The sequence below is a fragment of the Musa acuminata genome, chromosome BXJ2-4, assembly GCF_036884655.1.
Source record: "Musa acuminata AAA Group cultivar baxijiao chromosome BXJ2-4, Cavendish_Baxijiao_AAA, whole genome shotgun sequence".
Classification (NCBI taxonomy): Eukaryota; Viridiplantae; Streptophyta; class Magnoliopsida; order Zingiberales; family Musaceae; genus Musa; species Musa acuminata.
Genome location: NC_088341.1, coordinates 2157637 through 2175507, shown reverse-complemented (window position 1 = coordinate 2175507; position 17871 = coordinate 2157637). Strand labels below are relative to the sequence as shown.

General features: G+C 40.5%; 3 protein-coding genes and 1 long non-coding RNA gene across 10 annotated transcripts; 1 reads left to right on the top strand and 3 right to left on the bottom strand.

The window, feature by feature from the left end:
• Positions 1–105: 105 nt before the first annotated feature.
• On the bottom strand, positions 106–1035 carry LOC135609434 (protein LURP-one-related 8-like). The gene is made up of 2 exons (XM_065102714.1): positions 730–1035; positions 106–658 (listed from the first exon to the last, which is right to left on the bottom strand). The coding sequence occupies exons 1-2, from the start codon at positions 1000–1002 to the stop codon at positions 311–313; spliced, it is 621 nt and encodes a 206-aa protein (XP_064958786.1). The 5' UTR covers positions 1003–1035; the 3' UTR covers positions 106–310.
• A 4281-nt stretch (positions 1036–5316) lies between these two features.
• On the bottom strand, positions 5317–6345 carry LOC103980509 (protein LURP-one-related 5-like). Its single transcript, XM_065102713.1, has 2 exons — positions 5845–6345; positions 5317–5731 (listed from the first exon to the last, which is right to left on the bottom strand). Exons 1-2 carry the CDS (start codon positions 5998–6000, stop codon positions 5366–5368), a joined length of 522 nt encoding a protein of 173 aa, XP_064958785.1. The 5' UTR covers positions 6001–6345; the 3' UTR covers positions 5317–5365.
• A 197-nt stretch (positions 6346–6542) lies between these two features.
• On the top strand, positions 6543–17556 carry LOC135609433 (uncharacterized). Of its 7 annotated transcripts, none has more exons than XR_010485784.1 (6): positions 6543–7348; positions 10304–11975; positions 12073–12258; positions 12772–12981; positions 17064–17233; positions 17329–17556. It is a non-coding gene; the product is annotated as an uncharacterized LOC135609433 (long non-coding RNA). The 7 variants fall into 7 exon arrangements; XR_010485783.1 differs by having other exon boundaries at positions 17308–17556; XR_010485785.1 differs by lacking the exons at positions 17064–17233; positions 17329–17556 and adding an exon at positions 13081–15338 and having other exon boundaries at positions 6544–7056; positions 7180–7348.
• On the bottom strand, positions 11702–12952 carry LOC103980251 (NAC domain-containing protein 68). Its single transcript, XM_009396580.3, has 3 exons — positions 12775–12952; positions 12394–12674; positions 11702–12302 (listed from the first exon to the last, which is right to left on the bottom strand). The coding sequence occupies exons 1-3, from the start codon at positions 12950–12952 to the stop codon at positions 11865–11867; spliced, it is 897 nt and encodes a 298-aa protein (XP_009394855.2). The 3' UTR covers positions 11702–11864.
• Positions 17557–17871: the final 315 nt, after the last annotated feature.

Sequence of the window (17871 nt, the reverse complement as noted above, 5' to 3'; positions counted from 1 at the left end):
GTGAATCGTACAGACTCAATGGCTGCACATCCACATATAGATATAGAATGATATATGTGCTCAAAGCATGGGAACATCATAATCATGTAGTGTTAATTCCAGTGCTGTCAGAATCTGCTTATTCCAAATTTTCATTTATTTTAATGGAATTATTTACACTTACATTTTAGTTAGCCCAAAACTATGGTTCAATAAATGGCCCAATTTTCTACACACAAAAAAGAAAAGAACAAAAAGGACCTTTGAGCCGGTGCAGGAGCCGGGAAGAGAAGAGAGGAGTCTGACGGCCATGATCGGTAGCTTAGGATCTCTATCCGAACATCTGATCGAGGACGATGAGGACGGCCATGGCGAGGCACGCGTTCACATCCGGCTGGACCACCAGCCGAAAGACCTCTCCGCCGAAGGCCACGCCGCCGACGGCCTCCTTTTGCTGGACCTCCGCCACGGCGCGCCCCCGGTCGTCAAAGACGGTGCAGCTCCGCCGCGAGTACGACCCCTCCACCTCATACCCTCCACAGCCGTCGTCGCTGCCGCAAGGGGTCACATGCGCGAGGGCCTTGCAGCGCCGGAGGTTCACGTGCTTCCTGACGGAGTACAGTGGGTTACCGGCGCCCTCCCCGTCGTAGATCAGCCAGTTCTCCCCGAGACTCAGCCTCTGCACTCAAACCGGGGTTACCGAGTCAACTCACTCTTCGCTTAGCAGCACATTGAGCCACTCGTACGTACCTTTCTTCGCAGGGTGAGCAACGGCTTCCCGGTGGCATCCATGAGCACGAGCTCCCCCGCGGTCCCCGATCCGTAGGTTTCGACTCGGAACACCAAGTCGCCCTTGGCATCGAAGACCGTGAACCCACTGCAACTGAACAGCAGCGACTTCCGCCACACCGTCAACACCGCGGCGCTATCCTTCCCCCACGCATCATCGCCGCCACAACAGGAGGCGATCCTCGGGGGCTCGCGAGCCGGAGCGGCGGCGTTCGGGTGGACCTTCCTCGTCATCCGGTGAGACCTGTTCTCGTCCAGCCATTTGCCGAAGGAGGAGATCATATATATACACACCGCATGGACCAAAATGCCCCGAGACAGCCACAGCATTTACCAAAACGCTCCACCATTATCTATCCTATCTAATCCTAATCGCTGTTGTCATCGAGCATTCTTAAGCTTTGAAATCATCATACTTAATCGAATTAACAACGTTAGTTCTTCTTTGTCAGCTTATATGCAGTGCACATGTTTTGAACTCGGTGTTAAGCATCAAATAATTGAGGTATTTAATTTACTTGCGCTTGTGGTGAAATGGAGTGACACTTGGCACGTCGAAAGAGACTAAATGGGCAATGCTGGTCTTTGGGCGGCTTGGTGGGATTGGGAGGTCGTAGTTGGTCGGAATTTTTGGAGCTATTAAAATGAGAGATGAGAACAAATATGTCTAATATATACATGAGATAAATCCGCATGTTTGAGATATCTAAGTGGACGTTTAGCGTCGTGTCTTTTTTAATTATGTATTGTATGGCTGTTTTGTTAACATGCTATCAAAGAAATTATAATTTTGGGGCTAATCACCTTTCTTCAGTTCATAGATCTTTTTGAGAAGTACATAAACGAACAAATAAATTGATATTTCCACATCCTTTGTTGATAACACAATTAAGATTCGAGTTATGTATGATTAGAGCTTCTTGACTAACAAAATTAACATTAAAAGAGAACAATTTAAGTATATTAAGTCGCATATATAATGTCGCCTTTGATGCAACTCGAATTTAGATAAGGGCCTTGGAAGAATGACACTGGTGGTGTTGGTGAGGTGTGTTGATGCACATCATGAAGGCATGCGAGGTGCATCATCCAAGGCATGGTGAACACCATCAATGAAATTGGAGTGCAATCCTTTCCTTTTCTTGACATAATTATTGCAACCACTTTCGAGACCTCCTATCCTGTAGTCACTGCTAACAAGGAGAGGGTTAGCTTAAGCTTCCAATCGATGCACACACACACACTAAGAAGATAATGTTTATGACATCATGCACACTAAGAAGATAATGTGTATGGCAACATGGACACTTATTACAGTGGTTTAGGGAAATCATCTTCGCGATGCAATGCAAGATTATTGATCATTTGGGCATTACGTTAGTATTTAAATTAAACTGTGGTCTTATTAATTTATTCCTAATTATATATTAATAGTGTATTCGATCTTGGCAAATCAAATAATCTCGAGGGTCATCAAACACTGTATTGGATTTTGATCTTGACAACCATCAAAGAACGATCATAAAAATATTAGCTATTTAATTATTTTTTGAGCAGTGCCACCCTATCCCTACTTGTTCCAAAAGGATAGCTAAGTTAGAAGGTAATAAATGCCAATCATAAGTACATTGGTAATCCGCTTTTGAGGGGACAAGAGTACGAGACAGGCAATGTGGTTTGGCCATGGGAGTGATTCCCTTTAACACAACTTTAAACAAGGGTTCTAATCAGACACATTGTTTGTCCTCCAACAAGATGGCAAGGTAGGGGCATGGGGAGATGGTCAGGGCTCACAACCCTGGCCCTGCATCAGATGGGTGCACCTCCTTCTCGGGAGACACTCACACATGAAACCCAGCTCATGGTTTTGGGTACAAGGCCAAGCAGCGCTCTTGTGGTGGCCAGTCGAAGAAGGCACGAAGATGAGATGAGCTTGCAATGGTTGTGTGGCCTCTGAAGCCGTAGACCTGCACTTTTGAGCCATCCCTCGATCCTCGATGAACTGTTCCTACGGAGGACAACTATAGTAATATACTATTTTACCTTGCGTATGATAACCGCAAAAATAAATTATTTTCATCTCCAACGTAAGATTGAGTGATCTTATGATAGAAAAAATATAGACATTATCTGATTAGATATTTATAACTCTGGTTATACAAAATCACAATACTTGTGTTGTAGTGTGGGCGACAAAAAGATGAAATTTTAGATCGGATAAAGAAAATTTAGGCTTACAGTTTAAAGAAAAGAATTGAAGTATCGTAGAGTGTTTTGCTAGTTTGTGATGATTTGGCTTGCAAGCTAGAGCTTTGGAGAACATGATCGTTGTGGATGATAGTTCATCTAACCTTCAAGAGATTAACCTAGTAGAATTTTATTATGATATAATCATAGTAAAATAGATTAATCCTGCTTGCTCTTTTATTTTTATTGATGGACCAAATAATGGAATATTGTAGCGTTGACCATTGATATCACATGTGACACCGTAGCTTTGTGTTTTGTTCCTTAAGTTGACCGGTTTTTATCTGAAACAAGTAAAATTTTACTTGAGTTCATGGAGTTTTAACAGAGATCTAAGAGATCTAAATAAGCTGTCGGAAGCAAGCTATAAAGAAGAAGAAGTCAACTCCGATAATGTGAAACACCCATCACAAACGTACGTCAACCTTCAAGAGATTCTTGTATACAGATGGTACTCCCTCTCATCATCAAGTTTTTAAGCTTCTTCGAACGATCTGAGGGAGGAACAGAGACTGCTTTCATGGTGCGAAAAGCAATAATGGAATGCATTGGAAAACCATGCATGTTGCGTTATCGAAGGTATACAGAATATAATGAGTAATGGCTTTTGAGTGTGACTCAACTCAAATGTCAAGATGTTTTCTATCAGAGACGTACGAGGGTTTGTGTGGTAGCTTTCATGGCAGTTCTCTACAGGATGGCGATGAGAAGATTCCCAAGCATGTCGATCTCGGTAGGGTTATCCATCGATTTACTGCATCAGAAGATTGCTGTTAGTTTTTAACTTCGTTGTGTGTGTTTGGCGATGGAACTCTTCGGGTTCCGGTACGAATGAATTGATGGAATATGGCTGGCGGAAGGAGATGATAACGACGGTGACGATGCATGTCGGCCACCGGTGATCCTTCTTTCCTCCACCAGTGGCATATAATCCAAAACTAACAAGGTCAGTATTGTAATCAGTGGTTAAGGTAAACCACATTGCAAGTTGGCCATGCATTCCGACTGAGTTGGCCCCCACAGCATAAGAATATTTCAGAAGAAACATTAGCATACCATCAAGCAGCAATTTTGACATGTAATCTTTGATAAACCAATTGAAATATCCTTTGAAAATGACTCCACAAAGTACTAACTGACAAAACCAGGTTGGCTAATCTCACTCTGAGAGCCAAGTGAAGATTAACCTGTCCTATGACAACAAATAGCTGCGTGCTGACACAAACTTGCTGTCAAAGCAAGCCAATACAAAAACAACACTAGCGATGTGGGAATCGGTCGAAATGATTTCATGGAAGATAAAAAGTCAGAAATCATCTAAAAAATCTTCGTAGGTGATGTGATGGGACGCACGTCAAAGTCAGCAGGAGACCATATTAGCCAAGAAGATTTCTATAATACAGTAAACCCTATCACCTGCTGACCAATAACAATGACAGAAACCAAAGTTGTTCTCTTTACCAAGTGGATGAAGTTGTGAGTTGCCTGACATTGCCCGCCCCACTGTGTCCGGTGTATTTTTCTTGATCTAAAAAGCATGCATGTTGACATTCTCCAAGAGAGCTTGCTCATTGACTCAAGCAGGCAATTGCAAAGTGGCAGCTGAGTCACATCGCAGTCATGCAAGGTCAACACCTATCAGCATGAGATCGGAAGTGGGTGTTTGGATAGAAAGCAGTGTCTCCATATATCATCCCCCATGCATGTCACCTGTTGGTGCATGATCCACCAAAGGCCAACGGTGACACTCTGCGCACCCGACTGTCATCACATCAAGTTCTAAACTCACATTGATCTGCGCAAGGGATTAGTCTGCTAGTAGAGAAATGATGTGGAGAGCATAAGGAACGCTCAACGACACTAATGTGGCAATCACCAAGAACTGGAAGAACTGTGAAGACCCGTATGTAAGGAAGAACTGCTTGCTTGATGTGGTTGGTTGCTCAAATGTTCTCAGTTCTTAGGCATCATCGACTACTTCTCTGTGTGTGAATATATTATTTATATGAAAGGCAAAACTTGCATTTGGCCCTTTTTGAAGGCATCTGAATTAGCTGTTTCTTCCCATATTCGTCGTCAGTAATCTGTCACTTCTTGACACTCTCCTTCTATTTAGTGCTTCGTGAACCCAATTAGCTGTATAGTACTTCTTTCGGAACTCTCCCTCCCCACTAAGAAACATCTACATGGAAGCATCATGTGATTAAGATTCTTCTAATGTTTTCGAACATTAGATGGACTTTTTGCAGCACTGGCACTTTGTTGGCGACTGCACATTAACATAGCTCAAAATTTTCAATATGAACTCAGACACACTCATGGAGAAGAGCCATGTTACAGCAACATGCTTCTAAGTACAGATGCGATCCATGAGGACCAGAAAAGCCGCCATCAGCTCAGTCTCCATGTTAGGCTGAATGATCAAGTTGAAGACGTCGTCTCCCGGTGCGACCGACTTGTTCTCCTTGTTGCGGCTTATTCGTGTCACTTCATCGTCATTCCTGTTCATGATCTTGCAGTTTCTTCTTCTGAAACATCCTTCGGTTCTGAAATCTGGGAGTTTGTGGTCTGGAGTACTGTCCATGAGCACCTCGGCCTCATCGCAACTTTGAAGGACCGGTCGCCTCCTGGTGTCGAAGACATGAGTGGATCTGAAATCTGTTTCCCGGCCATCTTCACCTCTGAGCCCACTCCATCTGTCCTGCATGCTCAAGATCTGCCAGATACGTGATACACACAGTTAGATAACGAAGCGGGGAGAGAGAGAGAGAGAGAGAGAGAGAGAGAGAGAGAGAGAGAGAAATATGAGGTAGAAGAAAGCACACATACCTGAGGCCTCAGAGTCACGACAGCCTTCCCATTTCCATCCATGAGCAGAAGGTCTCCAGCAAAGCACTTGCGCTTCCTCGAGTAATTGTCGAGCCGAAACGACGATCTTCCCATGCCATCATAAATCGAGAACCCATCTGTTCCGTGGAAGCCCATGCTCGACTTCTTCCACACTGTCCACACCGACGGAGAGTTCGTCGTCGTCGTCGCAACCTCTTCATCGTCAATCTTTCTCGGTGCAGGATGAACCCTCGACTTTGCCGCAAAGCAACTCCTAATGGAACTCGCTCTATATTTAGAGGAAAGACGATGAACACAAAAGGTGTGAGAGGCCCAAGAAGCTTACGTGAACAGTAATATTTTAATAGGCTCTTAGTCATTGTTTAAGGATTGCTATGAGATAGTTGGTGGAAGTCACGTAGGATTTGAACTTTGTGATGCCATCTCTGACTTGTATTTGTCATGCAGACTCATGTAATCCTCTGGAGAATGAGATTTACAATGGGCCGAAAGAGGGAGAGCATGTGTTGATGAAACGGAGGCTGTGTTCGAGTGATATAAGGCAGAAAATATTCAATTATTCTTTCCACTCAGAAGTTATGCAACTTGGATCATCAACCTGCAGGTAGATGGACGGCTGAGATGATTCCATCCCTTCATATAAATTGGAGAGGATGGCGAGCCTAATTTGAGCTCCGGTCGGAGCCTAAGGGAACAATTACTTGGAGACATGTCATAGAATTGGAGTATATTGGGTTCTCTGGTAAGGTCACCAACGGAATCGAGTTGGTTCGTTCCAAGCCCGTATTGATGACACCTGTCGAATCACGGGCCGTTTTCTTGGGAGCTCTGTGGAGTCCTCTGGTTGGTTCCACCTCCTCCACCAATATCTCCAGATCCGGAGCACTCTTCTCCACCCTTTCTTGGGATCCCTCGCGAGATTGCAGTTGCGAAAGCAGGTGTGCTGATCGGCCGGCGGCGGTTTGTCAACTCGGTTCGTGGGTACATGTGGTTTCTCCGATGATGGGAGGGGCGATCGACTACTTCTATGTGCTCGAGCGACTTGGTTCCGTGGCGGAGATTTGTGAATTCCATGGTCTTGTGCGTGTTCTCTGTTTGGTGAAGAACGTTGAATGTTTCATGCAGGTCACCTGTTTGATGATATTTTACAGAGACATCTCTCCTCGGTGATGAGCTGTTATGCGATCCTAGGTAAGGCATGCAGAAGAAGCGTTCTAATTATCATTTTGTAGAAATGAATTAAACGGGATGCCGCCCTGGAACTGAGGAGACATGTCTAGGTGGATGCTTCCGCTATTACTATGACAACATTAGGTGGGCCTTTTTTCTGCAGCTGAAGGCTAAGGAGATGATACTTATTCTCTGCTAAAGAAGCCACCCGGTTGTTCTGGAATTCGTGATGAAGGAGCTAGATGGGTATCTTGCGATATATTTAAGGGAGCAGTCCCTCAACCATTCATTGTTCCAGTACTTCTATAGATTGGTTCGTTTCCTGTTTCTCTATCTATGCATATTGTAAAGAACAACCCCTTGCTATTTTATTCAGTGAAATTATATCTTTTTTGGGGATTCTAATCTTGTTCTAGTTGTTAATGTGTGCATATGTAATTGGCCCTTTTGTTAGCTGCCAAAAATAACCTATCGGTGCCTCATCAAATAGTTGTCAATCTTTTGAAATTTGCTTCCTATCTTTTCTATATTATATAAATGGAGCATTAATGTGTGGGGCTTTAAATAACACAGATTGAGTTATTATCTGTCCTAAAAAACTAGAAAATGGCTGTCTCCTAAGCCTTTATGTTTCTCAGTCATTGGAAAATCAGTTCTTGCAATTATACTACAATGTTTTCTCATGCAGTATTTTAAACTACATTCACGGTTTAATGTTATATCGTACTTAGTTTGAATCTGGGTCTTCATTTTGTTTTGCTCAAAGTATGTTCTCTTCCTTTTACACCATATTTAAGCCCATTTCAGGTGGTCTACACCTATAATTTTTTTAACAAGGTTACTTTAACCATCATAGAGTGAACTTCTACTAAAAGTTTCATGTTCTTGGATTATTGAAAATCCATGGTTTCTTTTCAATGTGAGATACTGATGGATAGTGAATGTAAGGCAGCATTTTTTTTTGGAGGGATCAAGAATACAAATCTGAAAATTGATTGTTATTGTGAGGGTAAAACAATGTTGAAAGAATAAAACAAAACAAAGCTTGATGATATTTTTAATCGAAATAAATGATGTGTAAGAAGAAAATCTGATGCTTTAGTGGCAACAGTAAAGAATTTAATGGAAAATTCAGAAAACTGAGATGAAATATGCAGTAAGGAGTAGAACAAAGAATTAGATGAGAAAAGAGAAGTGCACCAGGGAGCTGGAGAGAGATAAGAAGTCTTCAATACTTGTTCTTCCATCCTAACTGGGGTGTACAAGTCAGTTGACTCATTATAAATTCTTACTGAAACACAAATGATAACCGGAAAGTAAGGAAGTGGAGGGAAGAGTCCTCCATATGTTCAAATGAACTTCCATCCATGTAGGAACATATTGCATATCATTTATGGACTAGTGCTTGTGATTTCATTTTCTCTTGGTTGAATACCCCCCAAAAGGGATCCTCAGCTTATGTTATATTTGGCATGGATTTTAACTTTTGTGCCCTGAAATGAGATAGCTTATCAACTCCTAATTGGCCTAAGATTTTTAGAATCTCAACCATACATCATCTAAAGTAAATAAAACTTCTACAAAACATAAGGCATACTCTGCTACTGAACTTAATTTATGGCTCTGAATTGAGATCAGCATCTGATGATCAATGGGTTTCCACTCAATTAAGATCCCAATGAATCACATTGTCCATATGCATCAAAGGTTCCAGTGGGCGTGGCCTATCCTCTAGTACTGAAGCTTTCTTTTTCCATCCATGACAAGGACTAACAGTACCTTTATAATAATTTGGTAGAGGAACATCAGAAACCATTCTGATTTGGTAATTGTTCTTCTCAATCTCAATAGCTTGGCAGAGGAACATCAGAAACCCTTTTGATTAGGTAATTTTTCTTCTCAATCTAGATGCATCTTGCTGTCTCTTTGGCACATATTGGACACAAACATTGTCATCTCTGATATTCTTGATAGTGTAAGTGTTCATCCTGTCTATATTAACAGCATTTCTAACAAACAATGACAGTCTATCAGGTAAGAGGTCATCAACTGTCCTATCAAGGTGTTATTCAATCTGATGAGCACTCATGGGCTATCAAGCAAAATTGAGGAAATCTTTGCTCACGGATATAGTTGATTAGTTAGTATAAAGCAGTGTATTTGGAGTGCTTTTAACTAAAATTTTGCTCATGGTGAGGAAGAGGTGAAGGTGAAAGAGGGTATGCTCTTGGTGGCAGTGATGATGATAAGGTACTTTATGACCTCCTATTATAGGTCAAATGGAGCTTCTTGATTTGAGGGCATAGATAGTGATAATTGCAACAACAACTAGGTGATGAACATGAATCAGTTACATAAACAGCCACTGAAGGAGTTGGCTGTGTTACGAGAAAGATGCAATAGGCTGGTCCATTTAATGGTGGTGTCAGTGGGTCTTGGATGGAGGGTTTAACCAGTGGTTGTGGTGTTCACCAGTAGCATTGCTTGAGATCCACCACCGTGTCCCTTTCCTAACTCTGTCTAGCACTTGCATTTGGGTCTTGCAGCTTTCTTCACTCAATCTGGAATTTTTATTACTGTCAAAAATTTAGTTTTGGTTTATTCTCTATAGTCTATATATGTGGTTTTTGCGGCAAAAGAGGAAGAGGTACGTAGTGTTTAAAACTGACTGTTTCGAAGCAGGGTGTCGACTTACATCGATTGCTTTTCTTTATGCTTTAGTTTCAAATGAAGTACTTGTAGCCTTATTTCTGTTTGCAATTGGGCCAAAAGGCAGAAATATTAGTACTTTGGTGAAGGTGCCAAAGCTGTTTTCCCTCATTGGTGGTGTTGCTCCTTTTGTTGCAAGATAACCTCGAGGTGTTTGGCTAATTATGATTTGTTTCTTATGCATTTGCAGGCTATAAAGAAGTGATACTTTTTAGCTCCTGAAAGTATAAAGTTTTCTATGATTACTTATGTCTAGTGGTGTAGTTGTAACTACTAGTTGTACTGAATCATGTGGAAGAAATAATTAGAATCAACATATCCTTGCAAGCAGTACAGCTGGGGGAATGAGTACAGTTGCTATGGATAATTGCTATCTGACTTTCATGATGTTATGATATTTGAACATACATCATCAGAAAATAGATATAACTGGGATCAATTATGCCTTTAATTATGTGTGACCACTGTTTTTGCCCAAGGCAGGAATGCTTTGTCAATTTGTCTTGATATTTTTAATTAGGTTCTAAGAACAATATTTATTTTAGAAGATCCATTTCAGGGATCAACAACCGCCCAAGAAGAAGCATACAGAGACCTCGAAAGATTATCCTGCACTAACCTGAAATACATTATACAATTCCTAAATGATTATATGAGGCTTGTATCCAAGACAGGACGGTTATTCACAAGCCCAGAGCTCTCGGAAAAATTATGGTCAAAGATGCCTGGAGAGCTGGGAAGAAAGATAAAGGGAGCGTTCGAAGCTAAATACAGGGGAAATACGATAGGGGTCATCCCAAGAATTCTTTTCTCCTACAAATACTTAGAAGCAGAATACAAAGATGCTGTATTCAAAAGGGCATTAAAAGACTTATCTTTCTGCAGTGAGATGTCAAAGACATGATTTGATGAGATTCATATCAACCATGAAATTTGTATTTCTTTTATGTTTAAAATATTAGAAGATAATCGAGCATTTATTTTTGTTATTCATATATTTTCTACCTTTTATGTTAATTTCTTAGCATTTTCTTAATTCATGTTAGAGAACAAACTTGTATTATAATTTTTGTAGCTTAACACAGTGTTCAGGTTTGTTGATATATGTATATATATGTACATATATATATGTACATATATATATATGTACATATATGCACATATATGTACATATATACATGTACATGTATGTATGTACATATATATCAACGAGTCTGAACTGTGCTAAGCCACAAAAATTGTAATACAAGTTTGTTCCCTAGCATGAATTAAGAAAAAACTAAGAAATTAACATAAAATATAGCAAACATATGAATAGAAAAAATGCTAGTGAACAAACTTGTTTTATATATATATATATATATATATATATATATATATATTAGTGAATGATCCATGGAGCATACAAGATATATTCTTTTTCTGTGTCTCAGGCAATAGAGAAACTAATTGATTGCTTAACCAGTGTCCCTTTATTTATCTGCTGCTACCTGCCTATGCTTTTATTTTCTTTCATTTCATTCAGATGACTTTTTGATGTGCATAGGATGCCTGACACCTTTTATTCATTAGATAGGTGGCACTGTATGAGAGATCCAGTGCCATGTTCGTGGAGGTCTGAAAGAAAAATCTTGACAATGCAGCACTGATTACACTTAGTCATGTAACATGCATCTTTGTTAAGTTTTAACAAAGGTTTTTTTACCTCTTATTTGATGTGTTTGTAGTCTTCAATGTTGAAAATCTTTGGCTGGATCAAATCTTTAGTGATAGAATATACTGCTTATGTTTTTCCATCTGAGTAAGGAAATAGTTGCTTTTCAACCTATGCTATGTGTTTGTAATCTATAGTTGCTTTACCATCTGAATAAAAAGTGCCACTTAATTTTTTTTTCCATCTGAATTTGAAAATAGTTGCATCACTAAACCTTAAACCTGTCATTAGACGCTCCTATCAGAAAAAGTAAGTAGTTTCTCAAACCAAATTTAGATTGAATTCAGTCACCAACTTGTAACAGCCTCCTATACTGAATGATGAAACAATGTTTGGATATAACAGATCTTTGATCTACTAACTACTACATTGTCGTATTCTGCTAAGCTATTTACATTGATCCAATTCAGAACTGTCGCATGTTGGTATGATTTGGCCTCAGCAATGGAGATACAAAGGATTGGAAGTAGTAATCTTGGTTCGTTGCATCTGAAATGGGTGTTGATCCGAAGTTGGTGTAGGAGCTCTGCAAATCATCTAGTTTCAAGTCCATAAACCACTCACTGTCTTCTTTCTGACTCTTCTCGATCATCTGATGTCCAGCTGTTTTGCAGGTGCTCAATGCTTGCACTCCAGTAGAAGCTTGGGATAGATAGCCTAGATCATCAAAATCTGGTAACACGACCTCATTTTCTACATCTGATTCTGGTGTCCTGAAGCTGTCGGACAGTGCATCATCCACTGATTGCATGGTCTCTCCAAAGGATGTCTCCTGTTTCTGCATCTTCGTCTTCTCCCAGGTATTCTTCTTGTTGTATAGCCGGCAAAGAACCCAGTTATCCAACTGCATGAATCCAAAGAATTGTTTCGTCAGCACTATATAATTAATTACATGCACCTTTTGAGGAGATTGTATGTTATCATTCGCTGCATACCCGTAGGCTTCCCTTGTTGGCGCTGCGGTTCACGTCAGCCAACCTGTATTCATGCATGATCCAATCTGTCTTCACTCCTTTCGGTGCCTTGCCGGAGTAAAACACCAAAGCTTTCTTGATCCCAACAGTCCTGTTGCTGCCCTTTGGTGAGATCGGCTTATCAGCACCAGTTGCCTTCCAGTATCCCTTACCGGCAGCCCTGTTTGGCCTCGACCCATTCGGGTACTTGCGGTCACGAGGGGTGAAGAAGTACCACTCTCTGTTCCCAAACAACGCCTTATCTGCTCACAGCACAAGCATTACAGCCATGTCAAGGTTTCATATTGCGCAGTAGATAGTGTAACATGAACTGTTTCCTCTATTATTTCATGTGTGCAGTACCTGGAAGTTCCCAAGGCTCGTACTTGTAGAGATCGATCTCGGCGATGATGGGCACAGGCAGGCACTGGCAGGCGGTCTTGCGGCAGAGATAGTGCACAACGAGCTCCTCGTCTGTGGGGTGGAACCGGAACCCCGGCGGCAAATTGAGCTCCGCTTCGGCGTCTCTTGTCCTCCCCATGGTCGTCTTCTCCGCTGGACTAACTAATGGTAAGTGTGTCTTCGCTCAACTGGAAGCCAAAAGTAAGCTCTCTATCTTCCTCCTGATCTCTCTCTCCCTCGTTGCTTTATGTATGTTTATACATGAAGATCTCTAGTGGTTGTGAAGATTTCTTGGTCGTGGAGTGAGTTCTATATATAGCGAAGGGTCTGCGTTTTTCGGTGGGCCCAGGGACCACAAGTAGGATCCGGGAACCTTCGTGTGTGCGTTTGGTCAGAGGCGGTCGACCCACGTTGGTCAAAATGGATACTGTTGTGCTCGTGTCCACTGAAACCTGCCTGTGTTGCTGCCAGTTTGTTTGTGGAGGAAACTTATATAGTATACAAAAAGTATTTTATTTAAATAATTTGTTTTTTATTCCATAAGTTTTTGAGTCATATTTAATATAAATATGCTTTTATTTTGGCTAGGCTGGAATTCTAAAACCTTTTTGATTGGAGAATTCGTTTGACCGTACGATTTGATCCTTTTAATCAGAAATTGTTATTTTCTAGGCGCTCATTTCTATAAGCTCGATATTTTTTCTTCCTTGTTTTTTATATATATTTTTTTCAGAGAGGTGCTAACGACGAGTCTTTTTTTGAGAATGTTCTTATCGTTACAATTAAGGGTGATGGTTTCTACAATGATAACTTCTGAAAACGTAGAGGTATGTCGACAAGATGGGATTATAATCGATGATGTTAATGAGGTCGACGTTATTGGAGGGAGGGAGCGGCGATGCGATTGGATGCATCTGCCTTTAATGCTCTTTTTTAAGTGAGGTCGGGTTGAAGTGAGAACACCGGATGACGGATGGATCCATTGAACCCGAAGAAGATAAATATTGGAGGGGGGAGAGAGTGGGGGACAGTTCATTGCGACTGCAATGAACGCATGTAGAAATCGCCGAACAATACGGGCGTCTCGTGGGGCAGAGGCGACTTGTCGTGATGTCACTGCCGACGCCCAAGAGAAACCCCTGCACTGCATCCGTGCGTGCGGGTGCATTGCATCTGGTCGTCTCGTGTTTGATGACGACGACTTCTGTTTGGATATTCTTTTCTCGTCCCAAAGCTTCTTTCTCACCGATTGGGTGGTCTCTTTCTTGTTCGGAAAGCAAACCCGCTGCTCTTTGACGGCCGAGCCGACTCCAGTTGTCTACACCGGTCCGAGTCACAACGGGATTGATTGATGGAACCCTTTGTTTGTTGAATTTTCCTGTTTTTATTTGAGATTTTAGCATAAAAAAAAGGAAAAAGAAAAAGAAAACGACAAATGTTCACAATGCTCGGAACTATACTTGCTGGAGCCACGTTTGGAATTTGGTATCCAATTGGATGGGTAAAATTGATCCCTTTTTTTTTTTTTTGAATTTTATGGCACTTATGCAATAAATTTTGTTGATTTATTTTGTCTTTTTTTTTTGTTTTTTGACTGGTTGGGTTTGATGCAAAATGTAAAATTATGTTAAGAGTTTTATCCATTCATGAAAATTTATTATAAATTTATGAATCGTCGGGGTGGAAGTACCAACAACCGACTCTGCTGCAGGCTAATCCTTCTTCTTCTGTTTTCTGGCGAGAGGTGAGTTTGAAACCTTCAAATATCATTTGACTAATGGCGGCTTAGAAAAATCATAGCCGCCGACACAGTCATAGATGGGGACAGATGTTTAGTAGAAGGGCGTGACCGGATCCGATTTATTCATGTCCTTTTTTGTTTTCTCGTCACGTGTCAAAATTTTCGTCTAATTTAATCCACACTTTCATGTACATTGATTTTGTTTTTGTTTTTTGTTTTTTGTTTTTGTCTAATAGATGAAAGAAAGCTCCTTCTAGGCTCTGCTACTTTCCACCGGAATGTACTATCAAATTTTGACCCACCAATTATGCATGTGTTAGGAGTAAATATTTCTTTTAGCAATTAGAGTTGATAGTGACTCGTATTATCTTCGCATTGGACTCGTGAATTGGGTCATTGTCTTATTGGTCTTTCTTCATGGTTGGTTGGTATTCTCCTTTGGACGTCAAACCTTATCTGCTTCGCCCATTCGCACCCATGGATGCGTCATCTCCATCAAACACGTGACCGTGCCACGTGAAGGTGGGCATGGCCACCCACTTGGTCCGCCCAATCTTATCGCGTATCCATGACTCTGTTTCCCTGGGTTGTTGGATTCCAATGAGAAGAAGTGATCCTAAATCTCCTCGCACTCAACATGGATAATCCTATTTTTGTTCCTATCAACATTGATCAATCAATTCCAATCATCCATCGATCAGTGTGTCATTCCTTCTCGACTTTGTCACTTGCATGCTGATGTGTTGCCAAGAATTGCCACCTAGCCCTACCAACTCAAGGAAAAGATGTAAGATGAAAAAGATGTGACTCCATCCATGTGAGAGGGCACAATTCCATTGCATTCATAATAAGTATGATAGTGAAAAGAAGATCGAGTTGAAATCTAGGAAAAGCATCAAATTGGCATGCAATTTAAGTAGCAAATCCATAAGACTCCTTTGAGCGCATGCTAAGTCGATGAATTTTAAGAATATTTGCTAAAGGTTGGATCTATTTGTTTAGGGATAAACCCTAATTATTCAATAATGACAACCACAAAGACGGATCGGTAAGTAGCCTAAAAACGTTAATGATATGTATGTAGTTCAAGAGAACGACAAGCCATCAAACACAAATTTTTTAGGGTTTTGTTTACGAAGATTGATTTAGCCCAAAGTTTAAGTTAATAGTAGGTAGAACACTGGGCTTGATTTGGGTCAAAAATCTTTATTACACACAAACACAAACATGCACTCTGCACTCGATCAACATCCAATTTAGGTCTTTGTGATGACATCACTTAGAGTTGTGGAAATGTTCATAAAGTGAACTCTTTTAAGTGACCAAAATGTCAAGTTATATTGCTAGGATGACTAAGATTGATCATGGTTCATAATTGACAAGCTGAAAAGAAGGAAGAGGTTGAAATCTATCTTTACCATATCAAGTCACTGACTTTGAGACTAATTGCAAGCTGTGGTCAAGGCAGTGTCCAATGCTATGCATGATCGATGGTAGTGGCCAATTTTACAGTCTCTTTTAGGAGCATGGTTTGCCCGAGGGATAAAGACATATTTCCACCATAGGAGGAACAGGCATCTGTGCCAAGCTGGGTTAGAATGCACATCAATTTGCACTAACTACAAAAGTGAAAGCAAAGGAAGTAGGCTGCCCACTTTTGAGTGTCAGAACATGAGAGGTATCATTAACTTTAGTCTTTCTGAGTATAGGTTGTCCTGCAGTTTAAATAACAAATCGGGGGCTATCCCATCATTAATTTTGTAGAATTTTAAGCTCTCATATGGATTAAATGACTGATTGATGATTATCTAATCGTTAAATATAATGAGCAATTTGATTTTAGAAAAGATTAACTAAATCACTAATTGGTTTTGAAAAACTGAATCATTAATTGGCCTTTGAAAATAATATGTCAATTAGTTTTTCTTGTTAATGGTATGTACTATAATCGAGAAACTTATACCTTTTATTTCCATGGTTTGTGTCAATCATCCTTAGATATGTATGGATGGCCTCAATCTTTATGTTCCAAGCTTTATTAGGAAAGTCTTGTTTTTTCTTTTCTTCCTTTAAGAAAGTCGAGAATTGTTACATTATAAACCTAACCCCTTATATTATGTGTCATTATCTGGTCTGATAGGATAACTGACCTACTGATTTGAGATGCTTACTCCGAGTTAATGATAGTAGGTGCATTTTAACCCTAAGTCTACTGAAATCTTCTCTCATGTCTAATGGATTGGGATATTACAGTTTGCATTACAGCTTTGTTTATATAGTAATACCTTGTTATTGGATGTTACTAATGATGTTCATTGATTGGTCTCATGTTTGAATTCATGAAAGAGCAATTCATAAAAGGAATAAAGAAAAAAAAAACACCACTAACAAGAAATAATACTTTCTTCTTTCCTGTAGTGCTGTTTTATATGTTTGAACAATCCTGAGTTATACAACAACATGATGATACATCCAAGTTCTTGAGTTCTTTCCTATAAGATCCTTTCAGATTGGAAGTCCAACAAGAGTTCCAAAAGCTTTCATTGCTGAGCTCCTCGTTTGTTCTGCTGCTTTTGGCTGCTTAGAAGTCGACTTCTGCAGCCTTTGACTTCCCCCACGCACAACTTATCACTTGTGGAGCTTGCAACTCGGAATCCATGGTCGTCCCAATCCACTAAGGTCAGCCTCGACCAATGCAAATCAATGCAATGCTATTAATTCAGCTTCAACTACGACTTATGAGGCTCTGACAGGTATGCTCATTGCTACTTCAGCTGTACTGCAAGGTGATTGAGCTCCGATGAAGTGAGGTCAATGAGGATAAATGGTAAAGGTGACTGTTTCCTTTCTTTGACTGGGGTCATTCCTCATGGTGGTGTCTAGATTTCTTAAAGGTTGTCTTCTTTCAAGCCTAAGGTTAGGTGTGGCTGTATTTTCTAGCTAATGGCTTCTAAGTCAGAAAGTTTGTTTGTCTACTCCGAACAAGGTTTTTGTCTTTACATGTTGTAATCTTTGACTTGCAGGAGTTTTCTCTTCTGGCTTTTTAATGTAGAATTCTAGAACCCTAATCAGATTCTAAATGCACAGTCTTTTTCCTTTTTTTGGATTAAACGCTCCAAAGTCATCCTAATAAAACATTATTTGGAAACATACATCCACAGTGAGTTTGAAAAGAAATGAGTTGGTGTCTTAAGCTAATGGCAGACAGAGATTAATGGCTAAGGCTTGTGGGCATGTTTTCTTGAGCAAGCCAGAATTGGTATACCCAATAGGAGCATGTGTGGGGGGAATTAGACCCAATCCAACATCTACAGTTC

Excerpts from the sequence above, each read along its gene's own strand:
- LOC135609434 (XM_065102714.1), bottom strand. The coding sequence starts at position 1,002 with ATGACGAGGAAGGTCCACCCGAACGCCGCCGCTCCGGCTCGCGAGCCC. Across the intron at positions 659-729 it reads TGCTCACCCTGCGAAGAAAG|AGGCTGAGTCTCGGGGAGAA; the intron begins GTACGTACGAGT and ends GTTTGAGTGCAG.
- LOC103980509 (XM_065102713.1), bottom strand. The coding sequence starts at position 6,000 with ATGGGCTTCCACGGAACAGATGGGTTCTCGATTTATGATGGCATGGGA. Across the intron at positions 5,732-5,844 it reads TCGTGACTCTGAGGCCTCAG|ATCTTGAGCATGCAGGACAG; the intron begins GTATGTGTGCTT and ends CGTATCTGGCAG.
- LOC103980251 (XM_009396580.3), bottom strand. The coding sequence starts at position 12,952 with ATGGGGAGGACAAGAGACGCCGAAGCGGAGCTCAATTTGCCGCCGGGG. Across the intron at positions 12,675-12,774 it reads CGAGCCTTGGGAACTTCCAG|ATAAGGCGTTGTTTGGGAAC; the intron begins GTACTGCACACA and ends TGCTGTGAGCAG. Across the intron at positions 12,303-12,393 it reads CCAACAAGGGAAGCCTACGG|TTGGATAACTGGGTTCTTTG; the intron begins GTATGCAGCGAA and ends GGATTCATGCAG.